The sequence below is a fragment of the Choloepus didactylus genome, chromosome 14 (genome assembly GCF_015220235.1).
Source record: "Choloepus didactylus isolate mChoDid1 chromosome 14, mChoDid1.pri, whole genome shotgun sequence".
Lineage (NCBI taxonomy): Eukaryota > Metazoa > Chordata > Mammalia > Pilosa > Megalonychidae > Choloepus > Choloepus didactylus.
In genome coordinates, this window is record NC_051320.1 from 52,476,508 (window position 1) to 52,501,333 (window position 24,826).

The 24,826-nt window shown below is 36.4% G+C and overlaps 1 protein-coding gene across 2 annotated transcripts in view; it reads left to right on the forward strand.

Annotated features, from left to right (window-relative positions):
- The window catches only part of CPQ (carboxypeptidase Q), a 533,282-nt gene that overhangs the window by 219,118 nt on the left and 289,338 nt on the right, over positions 1–24,826 (forward strand). For both annotated transcript variants that reach the window (XM_037802736.1, XM_037802738.1), the window contains exon 4: positions 22,077–22,284. In XM_037802736.1, coding sequence (XP_037658664.1) covers positions 22,077–22,284 — 208 coding nt within the window. The remainder of the gene's footprint in view (positions 1–22,076; positions 22,285–24,826) is intronic.

Consider the following 24,826-nt stretch of genomic DNA (forward strand, 5'->3'; position numbering starts at 1 on the left):
AAATGTTAAGTGTTATTAATATTAATAGTAATAAAATAATAAAAATTGGAGTACTGCCAGTATTCCGGTTTGCTAATGCTGCCATCGTGAAAAACACGAGAAATGGATTGGCTTTTATAAAGGGGGTTTATTTGGTTACAAATTTACAGTCTGAAGGCCATGAAAATGGCCAAATTAGGGTATCAACAGGAGTATACCTTCACCAAAGGAAGGCTAGTGGTGTCCAGAAAATCTCTATTACCTGGGAAGGCATGTGGCTGGTGTCTGCTGTCCCGGGTTGTGTTCCAGCTCCTCTTTCAGCTCCTGTACATTCTTCAAATTGTTGCTTTTGGGGTGTTTTGTCCTTTCTTAGCTTCTCCAAAGTGTCAGCAAAAGTCTTCTTTTGAAGGCTGTCTCCAAAATGTGTCTCTGAGCTGCAGCACTGAACTCCTTCTGTCTGAGCTCTTATATAGGACTCCAGTAATTAAATCAAGACCCACCCTGAATGGACAGGGTCCATATCTCCATGGAAATAATTTAATCAAACGTTTCGCCAACAGTTGATTGAGTCACATCTCCATGGAAACACTCAGTCAAATGATTCCAATCTAATCAACACTACTGTCTGCCTCCACAAGATTGCATTAAAGAACATGGCATTTTGGGGGACATAATACGTCTAAACTGGCACAGCCAGGTACTGAGAGCTGTGGAGGAAGACATGAATAGAAGGCTTGAATGGAATGAATGGATTCTGGACCTCTGGATGTATAGGAAGACAGGTGGCTCCACAAAGTAAAGTAATAATGAAATGGCTGCCATTTGTAATCATAGTGTAATGGGCATTTTACATAAGCTCTTCTGAAGTCTCAACAACACTCTGAGCTAGAGACTCTCCTTATAGATGAGGAATATGAGGTTTAGTGTGGTTATGAAAGTTATCCTAGGCCATACTGTTAGTAGATGTCAAAGCTGGATTTCAAACCACTTCTCTGATTCGTATGGTGACCCTATCTCACCAGGATTCAACATAGAATCAACAGTGCCCTGAAGGACAGCTGAGCTCCACAGATTTGTACTAGAGCTTTTAATCAGAGGTCCTGGGAGTTGCTGGAGTAGCTGGCTCTGTCTTAGAGGAGAAGAGCAGCAACAGAGGCTCTGCACACCGGTCTGACTTAGTTTTAAATAGCACATAGAAGATGTTTGCCCAGATATCTCATTTCTTGGGCAAGTGCACTCAAGAGCAGCACAGCAGGAGCTTTCCTGGTGTCTGTGGTCAATATTATCCCCTGTGGAGGGTGGCCACTTATCGAATTCCTATTCCACTCAACTTCAGTTCATTTAACACTGGAGGGGTTGCAACATGCCCCTGCCTCTTAAGCTGAGCTTACACTAGAGTTATTGTGTGACTAATTCTTTATTAGACTTAGTTAGAAATTCAGATGATATTGATTTTAAATAGATCCATGGGGCTTGAGAGCAGTTAGAGAGAGCACACACAAGAAGGAAAAGTTGATTTTTTCCTTAACTAAAATTGTCCATATTAAATGCATCATCCCTCAGTGATGGGCATCTATATATAGATGGAAATAATAATCTTTATTTTTTCATTCATCCATTCATCAAACATTTAAGAGCCTATTGTGTACTAGGCTATATACTAAGTACTAGAAATATGGGAATAAATATATAAACAATGCCTGTTCTAGGGAGTGGGGTGGAAAGCCTGAAAGTGGCATTCGGGCTAGTCTGGGAAATACATATTCAACAAACTTTTTGCAATAATGTGATTGGTTTTTTCCTAGATGAAAGGTACTGCATTTGTTTTGTTCATGGCTGTAGCCTATCTCCACCGCCAGCAACAGAACCTGGCTCAGCTAAGTGCCCAATAGATGTTTTTTTACTTGATTTACTAAATCTGATTATATGATCAAGTGGCCAGAATGAGTTCATTTAACCCATGAGTCTTTTTTACTCCCTTTAGTGAGCTAGGAATCTTGATTGCCAAAGTCAACCTTGTAACCAAATATTTAAGTTCTGATAATTGATGAATGTGGTTCATTACAGATTTGATGAATGATTTAGTTTTAATAAAAGCAGAAGGTTCATGACAGGCTCAGCAATTTTGTTGGCAGTTTCAAGACATTACTCCAGGTAGCTTAGGGAAATTTCTCAGCAAATGAGAGTTATTTGATTATGTGACGTTCTTCCTAGGGAACTAGGCAAATAACTTTGAAAGTCACATGTAGTTTGCATTTAAAAGCAAAAGTTACCTGAAAAAGGATAGATTATGGGGAATTGATTCAGCATTTAACGGAAATATTTTTATGAATCAGAAAATTATGGGTGTTAGTTTCTCATAAAAGTTGAATTATAATTCTAAGAGTAGAAATGATAGTTTCCCATTTGATTACTAATTCTCTTTAGAGTTCACTTTCACCTATGTTTGGATGGTTTTAATTACTCCCTCCATGTTAAAATTCAAATTCTAAATTTAAGGCTATACTTCAACATAGTGTCTATGAAACAGATGAAGTCTTATAGAATGTTCCAGGGTATTCTGAAACCACAGCAATTAAAAGAGGTTTTGTGTTTGTAAAGTGTTTTCACCAGTGATGATGTGGAATTATTGACAGCTGATTCCTAGACGGTTAGGCCTAGGAACACAAGTGTTTATAAAATGCCATTTAACTAATGTCCTGTTTATACTTTGACTTTGTGGTTAAAAAAGAAAAGTATTTGCCTGCTTCAAAGTATCAGACGAAAGTATTTTGCATCAACTAAATATTACACACTTGAGCTGCCCAATGGCCCTTCACTCCCCGCCCCACACCCCACCCCTTTTCTGGCTTGGAAGGACTTGCTCCCTATCATCACCTCTTTTCCCCATGACACATGACAAGAATTCAGCCTGTTTTATGGGATTTTGTATGAATACAGAGTCCTTGGCAAATGCTTCTTATACCTTTCCTATCTCTTCTTCTATTTTCTCCTAATAGTATTTTCTATTTTAAAAAAAGTTTAATTTCTCAATTTCTTAAAGCAGATTATTAATGGAAAAACTGCAAAATGGATGGATGAGCACCCCTAATTCCTCAAAATTCAACAGCAGAATCTACTCCTTTGAAAAAACTGTCTGCTTAGCTTATAACTATTAATCAGTTTAAGATGACTTAGCAAGGGGTATTGAAAGAAAGAAAGAGAGAGAAAGGAGGAAATAAGGCAATATACAAAGCTGACATTTTATATTCAGGTTGGGATGGTGAAAAAGCAGTTGAACTCATAGCTTTTTTTAATTAAGAAAATTAAGTAACATTATTTTTAGTTTTAAAAAATGCAGCATATTTTTTCTGATTATCACTGTACTATTTACATATATATTTAGATAATGTAGAAAAGCAAAGAAGAACACAAAAATCATCCATAGTTTAGTACAAGTGGGCATTTTCTCTACCTTATATCAAAATTTTTCATGTTGCTTTATAGACTTTATAATTAACATTATGATGGCTTGAAAATAATCCATTAAAATTGAATACCATAATTTATACCACAGTTTCCTTATTACTAAACTTTTAGGTGGATGCTGTTTTTCTAAAGATACTGTCAGAATAAATAATTTTTAAAACATTTTAAAAAACAAATATACGACAATGTACATCTGACCAATATTACTGTGTAAATCTCTTCTAAATCTGAACATATATTCTAAAAGGTGCCATTGATTCAAACATTTAATATACTTCTCTTTTGAATTTGTCTTAAGGAACCAACTGATGAGCCACACATCAAAAACCTGCCTCATTGTTTTATAACGTATCTTGGTTTGGACCCCAAATAATTCATTCATTTTGTTCATATTTTGGCTGTTTCCAAAAATCGTTTCTGATTTTAAATGACCAAATTTTGCCTCCATTTAGACCATTTGGAAGGCTGCCAAATGCTCCAAAGACAATTTCAAAGGAAAAGTTCCAAAAATGTTTCCAGTCACTGGAATAACTGCAGCCTCCCTCGGTGATGATTTTGTAGGGACACCACGTCTTTTTTTATGACTTTGGGCAGCTTTGCTACTATATCCATTAAGTCTATGGCTCTGTAGTCATACTTTGCATAAATTTAATATTTTTTCAAATAAATGTCAATTCCTTGAGAGCAGGAACTGATTCTTTCCAAGCACCTCCATTAGTGTCTTGCACATGTACATGCTTATGTATGTTTGTGACTGATTCTGTAAAAGTGAATGCCATGTTGAGGACACTCTTTTCTGTTGACAAGAACCTATCTTTGAGTAAACTGTTGTTCTGGGAAGTCTGCTGAATAAAAAATTCTGGAGGCTGGACCCAGAAATGGGTTTATGATACAGAACAATAAATGACAAAGATAAAAAAGATGATTGTGTGCAAATTTGGTGGTCAAAAGCCATAGTTTAGTGAAGTTCAATAAATGCTTCCTGAAAAGCTATCAGGGACTAAAAATTGTGCTGTAAACACTGATATATAAAAGTAAAATATATGATGTCTTTGTCCTCATGGAGCTGATGACCTAGAAGAGAAAGATGTGTAAATGGGTATAAAAAAGTGTAAATAAAGAAATACAATCCTGTAATACTTTTAATATGCAAAATATAGGTGATGATGATGATAGTTACCCTTTATTAACCATTGTTATCTGTCAGCACAGTGCAAGTGCTTTCCATTACAATTTATCATTTCTTTCAGCCCATCAGAAATAATATACAAGACTTAAAAGTGCTATATGGCCTGAATAGGTTCCCTTGAACCTAGAAAGAATCAGTCTGGTCTCAAAATTGACTGTTTCTTTCCCAGAATAGTTGACCTATTCAGGGACTCTGTCAGTTCACTTCAAAAATGGGCATATTGGCACCTATCTCCAAATTGATATGCAGATTAAATAAGTTACTGTATGAAATTGGTAAGTTCAGTGCAAGTCATAAATATCTAATAGATAGTAATTGTATTTATTGCCATTAACAGTAATCATCATCATCTTCATGATACAATAAGCATTGTTACCAGCATGGTGAGGTGCAGTACAGTACAGATTCTATAGAGGTTATGAACATTTACTTGAGCCAGACTGCCAGGATTAAACTCTAGCTTTTTCAGTTTATAGCTTTAAGACCTTAGGTTTCTCTGTGCTGCAATTTCCTCATCTGTAAAATGGAGATAATAAGAGTCCTTACATCATAAGGTTGTAGTAATTCATAAATGAATTAATGCATAAGAATGTAGAGAACACTGCCGGCCACATAGCCTATGCTCAGTGTCAGCTATTATTGCAGTTAATTTCTCTGGAATGTTGTATGGACTGTTCTGTCAGAAACCCTAACATCCTCTTGTGGCATTTCATGATTTTGGTGAAATGGTGTATACTCTGTGGGTCCATGGAACAAGAATAACATCCTTCCTTACATTTGTGGGGTTCAAAGCCAGCTACATAATTGAATAAAGGTCTTTTTATGATGCCTAAAAATAGGAAAAAAAAAATGATACCAAAATAAGACTTACAAAAGACCAAGGGGAGGAAAAGTTTAAATCAAAGGGTATCCATTTTTATTTCATTGAAATGTACTATTTAAGCAAATATACCTATAATGATGTACAGATGTTGTTTGTACTCATTATTGTCTGCCTTCAAAGTAACTGTGATTTCTTATCTGTGCCAGCATAATCTTTTCAGAATTAATTCTGTGCCCCTTCTATATCATGTGGAACAGAGACCTCATGAACATTTTTTTAAAGACTAAAAGACTAAAACCTGTACCTGTTGTCTCCAGAAGCTGAGAAGATGCACACAAATGTGATTAAACAGTAAAAACATTACCAGATGTATAGGAAGAGTCATTGAACACAAACATGGTTGACATCAAGAAAATATTAGCTTTGTAATTCTGCCTAGACAATGCATTGATGGACTGGCATTGCAAAAGGATTCAGCTTCAAGTATTTCATGAAACTGAAGGTGGAAGAAAAGAAAGTTTGAACAGATATTTTTCTTTTAATTTGTCACAGGTGCTCAATTGCCTATGACCTACAATTTCAAGGATTCAAATTGCTACTGTGATCGTTTTGGGCTTTGCTTCCAGGTTATTTATAGTCTGTGGCACATACTTCTTAGGATTTAATTCTGCTTATTGGTAATGCTGCAGTTCACATGGTTACAGTCTAATGGGATGACTCTAGTTTCTCAAAGAACCACGTGAATATTTGCTCAATTTACATCACTCCAAATTCATGTTCAATCTTTATCATGTACATACTTTGGTTTTTAATTTTATTTTAACATAGCATTATTGTATTTACATGTTTCTGTGTTTTGCCGTTGGCCATTTATCTGCCATTCATGCCTTCCATTTTATAGCTACCTCTCCTGAAGTTCCTCTACTGGATGGTTTCTAGATTTCCACATTTATACACAGAGATGCAGAAAATTCTTGTTCTTCAAAGCAGAATAACTAAAACAAAAGAAATAAACAATCTTATAGTTCTTGCTACATATTGGGAGAAAGAGCAAACCTGTTTATGGTGCTCTCAGTAAGGGATATATGTAACACTTTCTCCCACAGCTTACAAAATATTGAATGGATTTTACAGTAATTTAATTTTGATTATTTTACTTGATATGAAGCTTAGCATTTGTAAAAGGAATGGATTAATATTTATAACCATTAAATATATAATAAATTAGTAACTCATCTACTTGGGTCATTGCAAATGCTGGGAATGTTTTTGGCTACAAATGGGAGAAAATTTGACTAATGATGTCTTAAAGAAATAGTAGTTTATGTACCACACATAACACCATCCATCAGTGGTGGACATCTGATCAATGGTGCTGTCAAAGTCCCAGGCTCTTTCAGTCTTTCGGCTTCTCCGTCCTCAGTAACTATGCCTTCTTTATGCTGGCTGACTTATGGTCACAGGATGGTTGCTGCATCTCCAGGATTCACATCATTTTCTAAGTGGAGAAGAAACAGGAAGGGAAAAAGAGTGAAAGGGCTTTCTTCTCTGAGCCTTTACCTTTATATTTGGGAAAGACACTTCTGTCTCCATCTCATTTTCAGAACCAGATCACATTCCCAGCCTCTCCTTACAAAGGAAGCTTCTATATAGAGGAGGACAAGGTAGAAAGTGTTTGTAAATGGGGTATGATGAGCCACCCTTGAGTTACCTGTCACAACCTCTTATCAAGTAGAATCTGGGTTCAGTTTTTATCAATTCTTTATAAAATATTTTATACAGTAAGTCTTAATTAGCTACATATATATCACATTCTTTCTGTGTGCTTTCTGTGTGTACTTATCATACTATCATTTCTGAATCTTTGAAAAGTCACATTTTATCTTGGAAAAAAAAAAGTTACTTTGAATTCTTCTCATCTATTCTGTCCCTGCTTGTATCTTACATTTCTTTAGTTTTTGGAAGTTTATTTTCCCTCATAACTGTAATAAATGTTATACTGCTTACTTCTAACTTAAAAATATTTTTTAAATGTTCAACACTGACCCTTCTGGAATTTATTGCAATGTAACTTATGGATCCAAATGAAGTTTTCTCCTTATTGATATTCAGTTGTATCAAGACTAATTAAATGATTCTTTTCCCTTTTGTGAATTTTCTAGCTTTTCTTATAAAAATTAATCTTTTTTCTGGAATCTATATTCTATGATACTGGTTATAATACTATGTGTTTTGATCATTGGTGTTTGTCATACATTTTAAAATCTGAATGGGCAATAACATTATCTAAAAAGAAGTTCGTGGTATTCTTTATTGCTTAGTCTTTGGATACATTTCATTATCAAATACATACATTTATGAATTTATAGAGCACTTAAAATATAGGAGAAACTATAAATACTTCCAATATAGTAGAAACTAAAAGTTTCTGTTATACAAAGCAGAATTAGCCATGACTCGACTCTGGAGGAGCTCATATCTAGTATCTGGTGTTTAAATACAGAATTACAACATAACATGGTAAGGGCTCTGATGTGGGCTCTGAACAGTGGGGAGCAGCAGTGGACAGGGGAGTAAGACTCCAATTCTGCTCAAGTGGTTTGCAGAAGACTTTATAGAGAAGGGGCTGTTTGAATTGGACCTTGAAAGAAAACGTCCAGGCTTTGAAGTGGGAGGAAACGGTTCACAGAGGCAGTAGCTTCTGTCAAATTTCCATGTTGTTAAAGGGACAGGCATCTTCTAAAAGTGGTATGGAGTCTGAGTGGGTGAAGTGTAGTAGGGTCCTTGTGGGGAGAGTGACAGGAGATAGGAAAAGAAATGAGTCAGCCAGATTACAAAAGACCTTATCCGCAATACATGGGTTAGGGATTTACTTCCTGGCAGTGGACAGCCAATAGGGAGATTTCTATACTGAAAGGGAGGGAAATGATATTGCTAGTGTTAGTTTAATAAGCTCTATTGGGACACTCACAAACCATATTGTTTTGATCCTTCTTAAAGGAGAGTGAAATCAACATTTCATAAAGTATGTTTCTCATAACAAGACTGTGAGATGATAAAACTGTTTCATGAAAAAAAGTTTTGGGGTCATTTGTTTGGGAAATGCTGAGTCAGGCATGTTTCTTACCTGTTACTTCTCAGAGACTACTATAGGCTGATGTGCATCATGACGCCTCAAATTTGGGAGCTAGTACCCAGTGTTTCACGAATTTTTTTTAACCAGGGTATCTTCTTCCCTTTTCATGGTTTTCTAGGCCTAGTATTCTGGGGAACATGCCTATTAAAAATGGCCCTAGTATTTCTCTATCAAACACCTACTTAACACTTCGTTTAAAATATATTCGCCCTATGTTAAGAAAGAAATTGACCACTCCTTCTTTCTTCAGAGTTGTAATCAAGAATGGATGCTAATTTTTTCAAATGTCTTTATCCTGCTTCCTTTCCAATAAAATGTGTCATGAGTTGTATGTTCAGTTAGGGGCTGTGAGGGTAATTAGAGAGTGGTATCATTTAACAGAGATAATACAAGAAATTTAGGTTAATTCCTAATGAGAAGAGAGTGACATGATTAGATAATCCTTAAGTACTTTCCAGTACAGTTAATCAGAATTGTTTTCCATTGGAGCTTAAACTGAGATCAATGTTTAAATGGTAATATGGACAGAGCATTTCATCAGTTAAGGTTACAATCTGCACTTACCAAATGATTTTTATATTCCTTCATGTTTTATAATCATCATGATATTTATCAAACAAATTATCCACTTAAAAATGTTTATGTTGTTCCAGTGTAGGTTTTTGTTTTGCTTAATACTGCTTCATAAACACATTTTTCTTTTAAATTTAGAGATTTGAAATGAAAATAAGAAAAAAATGCAAGTTACAATTGAGAAAATATGTTAGGAAGAAATTGTAATTTGTAAAGAAGAATGAAGTCAGATAGAAACAAAAGAACTAACATATTTTGTGTTGTTAACCTTGGATTACAAAATATGGAAGAATAACAAAAAATAGTTGTTCAGTATTTTCTCACTAGCAAAACATTAAGTTTAAAGTTATAGTTATATCTTATTTTCTTTTATATTTATTGCACAGACAGTTATAACCTTATGTCTTTGGACCTTCTTTACATTTTTGTGCTTTAGAGAAAAAAGTCAAAATCCTTTCTGTACTGTGTGGATGTTAAAAATCAAGTGGTTTTATTCCCTTAAGCATTTTGACCATCATCTTTCCTTCTTACACTCTTGAGGAGTTGGATGCTGTTCTCATTTGCTAATGCTGCCGGGATGCAAAACACCAGAAATGGATTGGGTTTTATAAAGGGGGTTTATTTGGTTATAAAGTTACAGTCTTAAGGCCATAAAGTGTCCAAAGTAATGCATCAACAATCGGGTACCTTCAGTGGAGGATGGCCAATGGTGTCCAGAAAACCTCTGCTAGCTGGGAAGGCATGTGGCTGGCATCTACCTTGGAGTCCTGGTTTCAAAATTGCTTTCTCAGGAGGAGCTAAGATGGTGGCATAGAGAGGAGTGGAAGACTGTTAGTCCACCTGGAACAATTCATAAACGACCAAAACACTAGTAAATAACCTGGAATAACTGCAGGGAGACAAACATGACTATCCACTCATCACACACCAACCTGAATTGAGAGGAATGCCTGAGATCGCAGCATAAAACCTGTAAGTAAAAACTGCGGACCTGTGCCAAGAGCCGAGAACTGAGAGCCTCTCCCTCACAGAAGCCTCACAGTGCTAGAGAGCAGCACTCTCTGAACAAGCGAGTGTACCTCAGCCCAGATCCAACTGGAGTTTTAAAGTTAACTGCTCAATACAGACAGCAAATCCCCAACAAGAGGACAGAGGCTTTTTGGTGACGACTGACCTTGGGAGAGTCAGGGGACATATCTGTCTCAGGACGGGGAGCCCAGAGGATTGGGTGCTATCTCTGGCTGAAGGGTGAATCTGGGAGCTTTCTGTCCCTTTCCCTCTCTGTCAACCTGGGCGGCTCAGTGGAGAAAGCCTCAGCCGTTTTCAGCCCACAGCGCTTTGCAGTAGAGAAAGCCTCAGCCATTTTAAAATCACAGCATTCTGACCCAGACAAGGGTGGAGATAGCAGAGTCAGAGAAACAAAGAATCTATTTATATGCAAATGACCTCTCTGGAGGGGGCATAGCTTCCCAAGAGGAAAGGGAGGGACCCAGCTCTACTACCTGCCCTACTTTCAGAACTAGACCCCAGAGCCTGGGGGAGGAGAGCAACAGGCCACACCCCCTCACATCAGCCCATGACAGGCTGACAGGTGCACCTGCTGGGCAGAAAAGCACAGGGTGTGTCAATCCTCTAAGAAAAACCATTAGGGAAACCGGATACTGTATAGTTCCTCCTTCTGTGACCTGAGCCTGGTCTTGTCTGGGAAAATCTGATTGGGGTGGCCTGGGAGGTCAGATGCCTAGATAACAGAAAACTACAACCTACACTAAGAAAAACGAAGGTATGGCCCAGTCAAACGAACAAACTTACACTTCAACTGAGATACAGGAATTTAAACAACTAATGCTAAATCAATTCAAAAAGCTTAGAGAAGGTATGGCAAAAGAGATAAAGGCATTGTTTATGAAAACACTGAGCATACATAAGGCAGAAATCGGAAGTTCAAAAAAACAACTAGCAGAATCTATGGAAATGAAAGGCACAACACAAGAGACAAAAGACACAATGGAAACTTACAACAGCAGATCTCAAGAGGCAGAAGAAAACACTCAGAAACTGGAGAACAAAATACCTGAAAGCCTACACACAAAGAAGCAGATGGAGAAAAGAATGAAAAAATATGAGCAACGTCTCTGGGAATTTAAGGACGAAACAGAATACAAGAATGTACATATCATTGGTGTCCGAGAAGGAGAAGAAAAAGGAAAAGGGGCAGAAGCAATAATAGAGGAAATAATGAAAATTTCCCATCTCTTATGAAAGACATAAAATTACATATCCAAGAAGCACAGCGTACTCCAAACAGAATAGATCTGAATAGTGCTATGCCAAGACACTTAATAATCAGATTATCAAACATCAAAGACAAAGAGAGAATCCTGAAAGCAGCAAGAGAAAAGTGATCCATCACATACAAAGGAAGCTTAATAAGACTATATGTGGATCTCTCAGCAGAAACCATGGAGTCAAGAAGGAAGTGGTGTGATATATTTAAGATACTGAAAGAGAAAAACCGCCAACCAAGAATCCTATGTCCAGCAAAACTGTTCTTCAAATATGAGGGAGAGCTCAAAATATTTCCTGACAAACAGACAATGAGAGACATTGTGAACAAGACACCTGCCCTACAGGAAATGCTAAAGGGAGCACTACAGAGTGATAGGAGAAGACAGGAGTGAGAGGTTTGGAACACAATTTTGGGAGATGGTAGCACAGCAATGTAAGTAAACTGAACAAAGATAACTATGAATACGGTTGAGAAAGGAAGGTTGGGAGCATGTGAGGCACCAGAAGAAAGGAGGAAAGATAAAGACTGGGACTGTGTAACTTGGTGAAATCTAAAGTGTTCAACAATTGTGATAAAAGGTACAAATACGTTCTTTCACAAGGGAGAACAAGCAAATGTCAACCTTGCAAGTTGTTAAAAATGGGGAGGCATTGGGGGAGGGATGCAATCAACATAAACTAGAGACTGTAACTAACAGAATCATTGTATTATGCTTCCTTTGATGTAACAAAGGTGATATACCAAGGTAAATGCGGATAAGAGGCGGGGATGGGGGAGGCGTGTGAGACACTTGACATTGGTGGTGTTGTCTGACTCTTTATTCTACTTTGATTTAAGGCTATCTTTCCTTTTGCTGCTTCCTAGCTGTCATTTTTTTTTCCTCTTTCTTTTGCCTCTCTACCTTCTTTGACTCTCTCTCCTGCCTTGTGGAAGAAATGTAGACGCCCTTATATAGATAGTGGTAAAGGTGGTGAACACATAAATATGTGACCATACAGGGAACCATCAATTGTTTACTTAGGATGGAATGTATGGCATGTGAACAAAACCATCCTAAAAAAAAAAAATGGGTCGATGACGAAAACTTGAGGGCAATATACTGAGTGAAATAAGCCAGACACATAAAGACAAATATTTCAGGGTCTCACTGATAGGAACTAATTATAATATGTAAACTCATAGACATGAAATATAAGGTACCAAGATATAGGATGAAACTAAAGAATGGGGAGCGGTTACTTAGTATGAGCAGAATGTTCAAGTAGGATGAACTCAAATGTTTGGAAATGAACAGAGGTGTCGATAGCAAGATGTGAGGATAACTAACAGTGCTGAATGGTGCGTGAATGAGGTGGAAAGGGGAAGCTCAAGAGTTGTATATGTCACCAGGAGGAAAATTGGAGGTCAAAAGATGGGAATGTATAAAACTGAATCCTGTGGTGGGCAATGTCCATGATTAACTGTACAAATATTAGAAATCTCTTCCATGAACCAGAACAAATGTATGACAATACAACTAGAAGTTAATAATAGAGAGGCAAATAGGGAAAAAATACTTACCTGTTGCAAATTATATACTACAGTTAGTAGTATTTCAACATTCTATCATAAACAGTAACAAATGTACTATACCAATACTATGAGTCAACAATGGATGGGGGTTGGTTAGGGATATGGGAGGATTTGAATTTCCTTTTCTTTCTTTCTTTCTTTCTTTCTTTCTTTCTTTCTTTCTTTCTTTCTTTCTTCTTTCTTTTTTCATCTTTCAGTTTATTTCTTGTCTGAAGTAATGAAAAGTTTCTAAAAATTGAACAAAAATTAAGCGTGGTGATGGATGCACAGCTGTATGAGGGTACCAGGGCCAACTGATTTTACACTTTAGATCCTTGGAAAATTTGTATGGTATGTGAACAATCTCAATAAAAATTAAAAAAAAAAAAAAAAAAAAAAAAAAAAACTGGCCTGAAAATGTATTACAGTATTACAAAGAGTTAATAATAGAGAGGTATATGGGGAAAAATGTACCTATTGCAAACTATGGACTATAGTTAACAATAATATTTTAATACTCTTTCATCAACAGTAACAAATGTACCATACCAATACTATGGGTCAATAATAGGAGGGGATAAGGGGTATGAGAGGATTTGGGTTTTCTTTTTTACTTGTATTTCTTCTCTGGAGCAATGAAAATGTTCTAAAATTGATCACGGGGATGTATGCACAACTATGTGATGATGCTGTGAACCAGTGATTGTGTATTGCAGATGGGTTGTATGGTGTGTGAATTTATCTCAATATAATTGCATTAAAAAAAGTTGCTTTCTCCCAGGATGTTCCTCTCTAGGCTTAAGCTTCTCTCCAAAATGTCACTCTCAGTTGCTCTTGGGATGTTTGTCCTCTCTTAGCTTCTCCGGAGAAAAGTCTGCTTTCAAAGGCCATCTCCAAAGTGTCTCTGTAAACTGCAGTTCCTCTCTCAGCTCTTGTGCGTTCTTCAGTGTCCCTCTTGGCTGCAGCAAGCTCGCTCATTCTGTTGAGCTTATATAGTGATCTAGTAAACTAATCAAGGCCCATGCTGAATGAGTGTGGCCATGCCTCCATGGAAATTATCCAATCAAAGTTATCACCTACAGTTGTGTGGGTCATATCTCCATGGAAAGACTCAATCAAAGAATTACAATCTAATCAACACAAATACATCTGCCCACATAAGATTGCATCAAAGATAATGGAGTTTTGGGGGACATAATACATCTAAACTGGCACAGATGCCTTCCTCCATTTTGGAAGAAGGTGCATCCTCTGACATCATGTTTGTAGTAGCCTCCTTACTGAGTTCTGTAGGTAAAATAAGATATTAAACATGTTGGTTGAGTTTTGCTCATGTGGAGTCCATCATCAGTATAGAATAAAATTCAAGAATTTGACTTTTCCTACCTCTCTTCTCTCATCTCAACTGAATTGTAGAAATTTGGAATGAATTTTAGTCCTATCTCCTTTCTCTTGAGGAGATCTGTTACCTGGGGAATTGAAAATATTTGATTGTTTTCCTTTATGCAATTAAGATATATATGAATCTTTTTTCTTTTGTGTTGTTAATGAGAGCATAAAAGTATGAGATGAATTTACTCTTGTTAATAACAGTAGCAAGGTCTGAGATGAATTTACTCTTAAGGTGCTAGATCTAAAAACATATTTAATAAAATCAATTGTAATTTTTTCAATTTTTCAAACTGTTTTTAGACCAAAAAACCTTTATAATCAGAATAAGTGTTCTTTTAACCTTGCTAATAAAGAAATTAAAAAGGAAACCCCTATAGAAACAAAAGACTGTAGCTTTAGAAGCTCTCAAGGCTCATAGTGCTTCCCACCTCCAGACCCTTTCTTTAGGGACATTGCAAGGCTTCATTTTATTTTAGTCAATGTATTATATGCCCCATATGAAAACCTAAATATTCCTAAGTAAGGATATACATAATTGTCCTCTTGTTGGATATTTATCATAGGAGCTCATACCCACTTTCAAGGGTCAATTTGAGGTTTGCAAATTTTGAAATACTTATTAACATAAAGAGCCTGGTATCTTTTATAAAGAACTAGTCAGAAATGACTAGCATTGAGGAAGTTTGATTGATGTTTGTTCATCTGGAGGGAAATCTCAAACTTATTTATTTAAATATTGCACTTATTTTATATAGATAAAAGGAAAATATTCAGCTGACATCAAATTATGTCACTTTATGCAAAATGCACAGAACATTTAATAAAGTTTGAAAAAGTGATCTGAGACTTACATTTTTTCCATGTTCCTTTTCTATTTAAGGTATAGTCTCTTGCAAGCACAGAGATCACAGGCTTTGTTTGTATAGATTTCATAAACTAGGTCCATGGAAACATGAGCCCCCCTCCACCAGGTGCTTACTGTTTATTTCTTTTAATGCAGTTTTATTGAGATACAGTCACATGCCAAATAATCTACCCAAAGTACGCAATTGATTGCTCACAGTATCATCATATAGTTGTGCATCCATCTCCACAATCAACTTTATAATGTTTTCCTTGCTCCAAGAAAAAATAAAAATATAAAAGAACACCCAAAACATCCCATACCCCTTATTCCCCCCCATTATTTATTTATTTATTTGTCTTTATTTTGTTACTCATTTGCCCATACACTGCATAAAGGGAGTGTCAGTCACAAGGTTTTCACCATCACATGGTCACACAATAAAAGCTATGTAGTTATATATCATCATCAAGAATCCAGTCTACTGGATTACAGTTCAACAGTTTCAGGTATTTCCTTCTAGCTATTCTAATACCCTAGAAGCTAAAAAGGAATATCTGTAGAATGTGTGAAAATAAACTCCAGAATGACCTCTTGACTCTATTTGAAATCTCTTAACCACTGAAACTTTATTTTGTTTCATTTCTTTTCCCCCTTGTGATCAAGAAGGCATTGTCAATCCCAAGATGCCAGGGCAAGGCTTGTCCCTGAGAGTCATGTCCCACATTGCCAGGGAGATCCACACCCCTGGAAGTCAGAAAACATGGGTTTTTAATGAGAAAGATTTTCAAAGAGAAAACAGGAACCTTATTATTCTTGATTTGAATTTTTATAATAGAACTGGTTTTGAGATATAATTCACATACCCTTAAATGTGCACAATTTAGTGGTTTTTAGTATATTCACAGAGTTGTGCAGCCAGGATGACTATCTAATTTTAGAACACTTTCATCCTCCCAAAAAGGAAACCCCTTACCCTTTAAGCAGTCACTACTCATTCCCTTCTCCCCACATTCTCTCACAACCACTAGTCTGCCTTCTATCTCTATGGATTTACCTATTTTGAGTATTTCTTATAAATGTAGTCATACAACATGTGATCTTTTGTGTCTAGCTTCTCATTTAGCATAATATTTTTGAGATTTGTCCATGTCTCATCATGTATCAGTACTTCCTTTCTCTTTATTCTGTATAATAGTCTACTGGATGGATATAAACTACATTTTGTTTATTCATTCATTGGTTGATGGACATGAAGATTGTTTCCACTTTTTAGCTATTATGAACATCCATGTGCAAGTTTTTGAGTGGACATATGCTTTTATTTCTCTTGGAGTGTAATTGCAGGGTCATATGGTAACTCTATGTTTCATATTTTTGAACAACTATCAAGCTGTTTTCCAAAGGGACTGCACCATTTTACTTTCATATCAGCAATGTATGAGTGTTCCTATTTCTCCCCATCCTCACTGATATTGTTACTGTGTTTCTTTTTGATCATAGCCATCCTAGTGGGTGTGAAGTGGTACCTCATTGTGGTTTTGATTTACAGGTCCCTGATGGCTATGATGTTGAGTACCTTTACATGTTCGTATGGGTCATTTGGAGAAATGTCTACTCAGTTCTCTTGCTCATTTTTAATTGGGTTCTTTTGTATTTTTAAAATTGAGTTGTAAGAGCTCTTTATATATTCTAGATAGAAGTTCCTCACCAATATATTATTTGAAAAAATTTTCTTCCATTCTATGAATTGTCTTTTTACTTTCTTGTTGGATTCCTTTGAAGCCCAAAAGTTTTAAATTTTGATGAAGTTCAATTCATCTATTTATTCTTTTTTGTTTGTGATTTTGGTATTGCATCTAAAAACCAATTTTCTTACCCAAGTTCATGAATATTTACTCCTATATTTTCTTCTAAGTGTTTTATAGTTTTAGCTCTTACATTTAGGTCTATTATTCTTTCTGAGCTAATTTTTATATATGGTTTTATATAAGAGTCTATGCTGGTTTGAATCTGTTAGGTACCCCATAAAAGACTATGTTCTTTTAATACACTCTTGTTGGGGCACACCTATTGTGGGTAGGATCTTTTGATTAGGCTGTTTCCATGGAGATATGACCCACCCAATTGTGGGTGGGACTTTTTGATTAGATTATTTCCATGGAGATGTGACCCTGCCCACTAAAGGTGGGATTAATTCATTTACTGGAGTCCTTAAAAGAGGTCAGGGAGAGAGAGAGCGCTCAGTGCCAATGCCAACACAGACCCAGATGCTTGGAATAGCAGACAGAAAGATGTTTGAAGATGCTAAGCTAAGAGATGAAGCCCAGGGTTTGCCCTAGAGAAGCTATGTGAAAACCCACAGGCACTTAAAAGAAAGCCACTGGAATCAGAAGCTGAAAACAATGCAATCTGGGAGCAAAGGACCAGCAGACGCCAGCCAGGTGCCTTCCCAGCTGACAGAGGTGTTCCAGATGCCATCAGCCTATCTTTAGTGAAAGTATCCTTATGTTGATACCTTAATTTGGACATTTTCACAGCCTTACAACTATAAACTTGCAATCTAATAAATCCCATTGAAAAGGCCAATCCATTTCTGGGTATATTGCATTTCGGCAGCTTCAGCAAACTGAAACAGGGTGCACTTCTTTTTTTTTTTTTTTTTGCATGTGGATATCCAGTAGTCCCAGCATCATTTGTTGAAAATATTATTCTATCTCTATTAATTTGTCTTGGCACCCTTGTCAGAAATTGATGTACCATACCTGTAATGGTTTATTTCTAGACTCTCAATTCTAGTCTATTGATTTAGATGTCTATCCTTATGCCAGTACCACACTATCTTTATTACTGTACCTTTGTAGTAAGTTTTGAAATCAGGAAGTATGAATCTTCCAACTTTTTTCTACTTTCCAAGATAGTGTTATTTTGGGATCCCTTGCTTTCCCATATGAATTTTTAAAAATAATTTATTCAGTTTTAGGTGTCGTAAAATATACATAAAATAAACATCATTTTAACTTTTCCCTATGAATTTTAGTATCAGCTTGTGAATTTCTTCAGAAAGAGTGGCTGAAATTTTGGTAGTCATTGTGTTGAATCTGTAGATCAATTTGGGTACTGTTGCTATCTTAACAATATTGTCTTCCAATTCATGAACATGAAATGCCTTTTTATTTATTTAGATCTTTTTAATTGCCAGTGTTCAAGTCTCACACTTCGTTTATTAAATATATTACTAGTATTTTATTCTTTTTTGTTATTATTATAAATAAAATTGTTTTCTTAATTTCATTTTTGAATTTTTCATTGCTACTATATGGAAATACATTTGATTTTTATATGTATCTTGCATCCTGCAACCTTGCTGAACTTACTAGTTCTAATAGTTTTTTGGATTCATTATTATTTTCTATATAAAAACTCACGTCATCTGAGAGAAAAGATAGTTTTACTTCTTCCTTTCCAATCTAGATGCCTTTTATTTCTTTTTCTTGTGTAATTTCCTAGCCTAAATGGGAAGAGCATACATCCTTGTCTGTTCCTGATCAAGGGGAAAGCATTTAGTCTTTCATCATTAAGTGTGATGTTAGCTGTGGGGTTTTTTATAGAGGCCCTGTATCAGTTTGAAGGAGTTTCTCTCCATTCCTGGTTTGTTGAGTGTTTTTATCATGGTCTGTAGTTTTGTTTTCTTATATCTTTATCTGGTATTCATATCACAAATACCAGCCTTGTAGAATGAGTTAAGAAGTGTTCCCTCCTTTGTATTTTTTGGAAGAGTTTGTAAAGAACTGTATTAATCTTTAAATTTTCATATTTTTTATTTTGAAGGTCCTCCCTTGAAAATTACCCTTTGCTAAGGTTAAATGGCAGCCAGGAACTTCTAAATGGTGTGGGAAGTGGTGTTTGTGCTGATCATCCCCTTTAGGACAACTGACTTCTACTACAGTGACAGTGAATAAAACTCTAAATAAAACTGTTAGGTCCTCATTTTGCCTCTGTGTTGGTTTGGATGTACTACGTTCCCCAAAACGCCATGTTCTTTAATGCAATCTTGTAGGGCCAGATGCATTAGGTATTAGTATTGATTAGGTTGGAATCTTTGGATTAGGTTATTTCCATGGAGATGTGACCCACCCAACTGTGGGTAATGCCTTTGATTAGATTATTTCCACGGAGGTGTGGCTGTGCCCATTCAGCATGGGTCTTAATTAAATCACTGGAGCCATATAAAAGAGCTGACAGACAGAAGGAACTCAGTGCTGCAGCTTAGAGAAACATTTTGAAGAAGGCCTTTGAAAGCTTATACATTCTGGAGAATGCCATTTTGAAACGCAACCTTGGAGCAAACAGACACCAGCCACTTGTCTTCCCAGCTAACAGAGGTTTTCTGGACACCAATGGCCTTTGTCCAGTGAAGGTATACTAAAGTTTAAGCCTTGTTTGGACACTTTTACAGCCTTAGGACTGTAAACTTTGTAACCAAATAAACCCCCTTTATAAAAGCCAATCCATTTCGGATATTTTGTGTAACAGCAGCATTAGCAAACCAGAACAGCCTCCTTCTATTAAGTAATGATTGCTGACCTGACACTAGAGGACGTGCTTAAGTGAAGAAATAAATTGAAAGGATTTTATATCTTGAATTCAGAACCACATATGCAAGTTGCCTCTAGTGCCATTTTCCTCAGTGGAGCTGTGGTGCATGGCTCTTACCTGCAACTTACTAGTACATAGTAGTCTAGAAACATTATTTAAAGGAGCTTTATTAAGGCCATGCTGTTATGCTGACCCCCTCTTGAGTAAGAGAGCCTGAGAACAAGGAGTATGTTGAGTACCAGACATCATGTAAAAGGTACTATGAATAGCAAATATTTAGAATGTCTTCCTATACATTTAAAGTTCTTTTTGGTTATTAATCACTCTACCAAGTTGGTGAGAAAAATTAGGACTGAAGAAATAATAATAATAGCTAATATTTACTGGATAGTTATTATGCACCAGAACTGTCTTCACTCCTTTACACATACTATCATAATTTTATTCCTCATAGAAATGAGGTCAATACTAATAACACTCTCCATGTTATAAATGAGGTAACTGACTACAGAAAGGCAATCTAAGTTACTTGGTGTTATGCAGGCAGAGACTGTTATGCAGGTAGAGAGCCAGGATTTGACCTAGGTTATGTGACTTCAGAGCCTGCCTTGAACCAGAAGTTATAGTGGATTAGTTGTATTTCAGAACAGAGATTCAGATTCAGGGCCCAAGTTCTGGGTTTATAAATCATCTGTTTCTCTGTTGTTGAAGAATGAAATTTTCAGTCACATTTAAGAAATCCTAACAAGTGTACTCAGATGTTACTAAAGATTTGCGATAAGACAATATCTCTCTGCAAGGATAATATAATAGACAAGTTAAAAAATAAATATTTAGCATTTCTTGGACATGTGCCAGGATAAATGCTTTACTTATATAAATTAATTGAATCTTCAAAATAACTCTGTGAAATAAGTATTATTATTATTATTATCCCCTCTATTTATAGATGAAGACACATGAGTATCTTGTCCAAGGACAATTAGCAATATGTGCAGAGCCTGGATTTGATCCCAGTCTTACTCCAGAGCTCATATTCTTAACTATTTTGCTATGCAATTTCTCTAAGTAAATAAATCATCACCTGAAATGTGGTCACAAAAATACAGTGACATCAGTGATATATAGGACTGGATCACTGTATTTGTGCATTTGGAGGTTAGAGTCACTTCTGAAGCAGAGAAGTATCAAGCTATCATCTGTAGAAGGAGGGAAATGTATTATAGCTGAAAGGAAGAGAAAGGCTGTGCTGTAAATATGAGACAACCTGAAACAAAAGAAAAATTAATTTTAAAAGGGAGACTTTGAGCTGGTGCTTCCATCAAGGGTAGGAATAGACCAATAGGATGTGATGTGTACTCAGAAGCCATGTCAGCTTGGTCCTCATGGAATCGTGGTCTGAGAGAATTTAGAAATATACCTCAAGGATGAAAAACGGCAGTATGAAAGAGAAGTTTTAAAACTTACTTTGATGAACTGGATTAGCAAATACAGAAGTTGAATCGACAATATATTAATATAAATTTGAATTCCAAATGTTTCTAGTAACATAAGAAACATTTGGAAATTAGCAGGAAAAATTTTATTTTCTCTTCTAGTGCCAGAATTCTAACAGTTTTCTTTTTCTTGTGGCAGTATAAACATGGGCCTAAGTTTTTTTTAAGCTCGTTTCTTCATGGGAATGCAAACATTTCCCCATTTTCTACAGTTTTCCTGCACAGTGTTCTGCCTCCAGTGCAGGGCTGTTGCTCGGGACTCTGTGTTTGGGCGGAAAGAGAGTAGGCCCAGTGCCAGTTGGTGGCCCTAGAGCTGGGTGTAACTGGACAAGTTTCCCCCAGATGTGTGGGCCTTCAAGTCTGTAGGCTAGACGGACCTCAGACCTCCTTTATCTCCTCTTCCAGAGGTCTTCACTTCTTGGTGGTGAGACACTGTTGGTGTCTTTCAGAGTTTGAGGCATTTTGCAACTATAAAGGATTATCTAAATTATCAAAATAAATTCCATGGAATATTTTCAGTGAGATTATTATTAAATTAAAGTTTCTGAATTATTTTTACCAAAAAGAAAAATTGCATTCGAATCAAAAGCAAGTAAACCAATACTGGACACCTTCTCCACTCATATGTAAACAAAAATCAGTGAAAGTCAAATGTCAATTCACAGGGGCTTTCTTTTTAAAACTACTTTTGGTACATTTCCACTTTCAAAGTAACCTGGTGACTTCTCTTCTCAAGTCCTCACACAGGTATTCAGGAATATCAGGTTGGTGTGCCCAGGGTCCCAACGGCCTGTATTACAGTTGAAGATGCAGAAATGATGTCAAGAATGGCTTCTCGTGGGACCAGAATTGTCATTCAGTTGAAGATGGGGGCAAAGAACTATCCAGAGGCTGATTCCTTCAACACTGTAGCAGAGATCATTGGGAGCAAGTATCCAGAGCAGGTGGGTGAAGGAGGGGGGTGGGCTGTCTGGGAAGAGGCTGTTTGGGTCAAGGTTCATTTTCAGAGATAGTTTGGGAAAGAGAGAACATGAGTTTGCAGAGGTGGTCCTCATAGAGCCACTATAGCCAGAAGCTTTATATATTTTTTTCCTATCAAAGCTTAGTAAATTGGCTGAAGAAGAGCGGGACTAATGGATAGAATGAGATCCATGGTGTAAAAATCCAACCTCTGAATACTTTGAAATCTGTTTCTGCATATATGTATTGTATTTATTCCATTTGGAACCAGCTTGGCATTTGAGATAATGCTAATGGCAAACAGTTTTGCTTATTATATAAATTATCTCATTAATCCTTTCAAAACTCAGTAAAGTAGGATCTATCTTGTTCATTTTTACAGATGAGGAAACTAACTTAGATGGAAAGTCACTTGCCCAAGGTCCATACAGCTAGTAAGTGGCTGAGAAGGGACTTGAAACAGGACTTCATGACTATTAAATCACGCTTGAAACCACAGTTGATGTGCAGTTTCCAAAGAACTATTTCTTTTTTCTTGCTTAGCAAAGTGTGAAGATCAAATAGACCTAGAGGCAATTCCAAACTCGATAACTTACTAGCTGAATGTTAAATAACTTGGGCAAGTAACTTACTCCTTGAGTCTTAGTGACTGTATATGCAAAGAAAGGAATGATATATGTAACTAACAGAATTATTGTGAGAGCTAGATTAGATAATGCACATGAAATACTCTAATTCAGCATTTGGCACATCACAGTCACTCACTGAATGTAAGTTTACCTCATTTGACATGAAATGTGCAGACAACAGGTTTTATAAGGTTTGAGGTAGAAATCTCCTTTATTAGTAGTTATTGAAATTCTGAAAATAGAACTTAAAAATAAAGTTATTCAAGATTTTATTTTCTTGAGGACATTGGTGGATAAGGAAAAAGTGAATAGTAATGTAGTTGTCTCCCCAAAACGAAACCCTCTGCACATATCTGAGGACTTCTCCCTAACTTGAGAGCTGTGTCACAGTAAAGATATGTTTTGATTTTAGGACCCTCTTCTCTCTTTCCAAATCACCCGCTTCTAGACCCAGAACATATATCAACCCTGGGGTTGTGGCACAGGAATAATGGAAAAGCAAGTTCTCAGTAGGAACACTGGAAGTCAGATAGCTATAGAGAAACTGTAGTTTCAAATGCTGTGTAAACAAGAACCCAGCCCCTTTGCCCCTATAGGAAACTGATAACAGAAATGACAAAAGTCTATTTCAGATATTGAATAGACACTCATTAATGTATAAAGTGTATTTTCCTCAGCTAGTGGTTCCAGCATAAATTTTTGCCATTTTAAGTTTGCTAGTCCTGGGTATGAGGGTTTAGTATTATGGATTATCAGCTGTCTGGGTGAGCAGACTGGTTCTGGTCACCTAAAGGTGGGTGGCAGGGAAGCGTGAGATATTTTGGGGATCCTTAGTCTGAAACAACCCAGGCAGAGTCAGATGTCAGGGTCTGAGGCTGAACCATTAATGCAGAGTTTGATACCGCAAGCATGGCTTTTTCCAATAGAAGGGCCCACCTGATCCAACACCACAAAGAAGAAACATGTCTCTCAGTGTGAAGGTGATTTATTGCAAGTGCACTAACAAGGGACTGGAGGTATCTTCCTAAAACCAGTTTGAGGTAGGGATGTGAGTTAGGGTTTTTATAGGTAAAAGAAGGTGGTTGGGGTCAAAAACTAAGTAATGTCCACATGATTCATTCTTGTCTGGTCAGCAATGATGTTGGGTCTTTGTGAGGAGGGCACAAGCAATTTCTCAATCCTGTGTTGTCTCAGGCATGTCTTGTTTCAGCTTCAGTGATTAGATTAGATATTGATGTGCAAACTCCTACATGCAGGGTCTTTAAGACTTCTCTTTAGCTGACCCTCAGGAATGTCAAACTTTTGTCTTTTGTGGAGGAAGTTACTGATTCACTTGGCCACAGGGTATTCTTGATGCTATTCTATCATCTTATTCCTGTAAACAGAACTTAGAAGTTATGGTTATTGACCTTTTGAGAACTAAGAACAAAGAATAGACTGCTAAGATTGGATTAATCTTAAGTGAAAGAATTTTTAATAGGCATATCTTCCAGCTCTCACGTTCTGGGGGCCACAGCAGACAGAGGACTGAAGGAAGTGCTGGCTCTGACAGCTGCCTGAAGGCCACTGACACCTTCTGGCTGGGCAACACTGAGTAATTTTTTTAAAAATTAAATCATCATTATTAAGGTAGTATTTATTAGAAAAATTTTACAAATTTTAAGTGTACAATTCCATGACTTTTAAAAAATGTAAACACCACCATAAACATAATATAGAACATTTTTATCATCCTTGAAAGTCCTCTTGTACCCTTTGCCTTCAATCTCTTCTACCCCTTGGCCCCTTGCAATATCTGATCTGCATTCTACAATTATAGTTTTGTGTTTCCTAGAATTTCATATAAATAGAATCATATGTGGTCTTTTGTGTCAGAATCTTTCACTCAGTATAATCG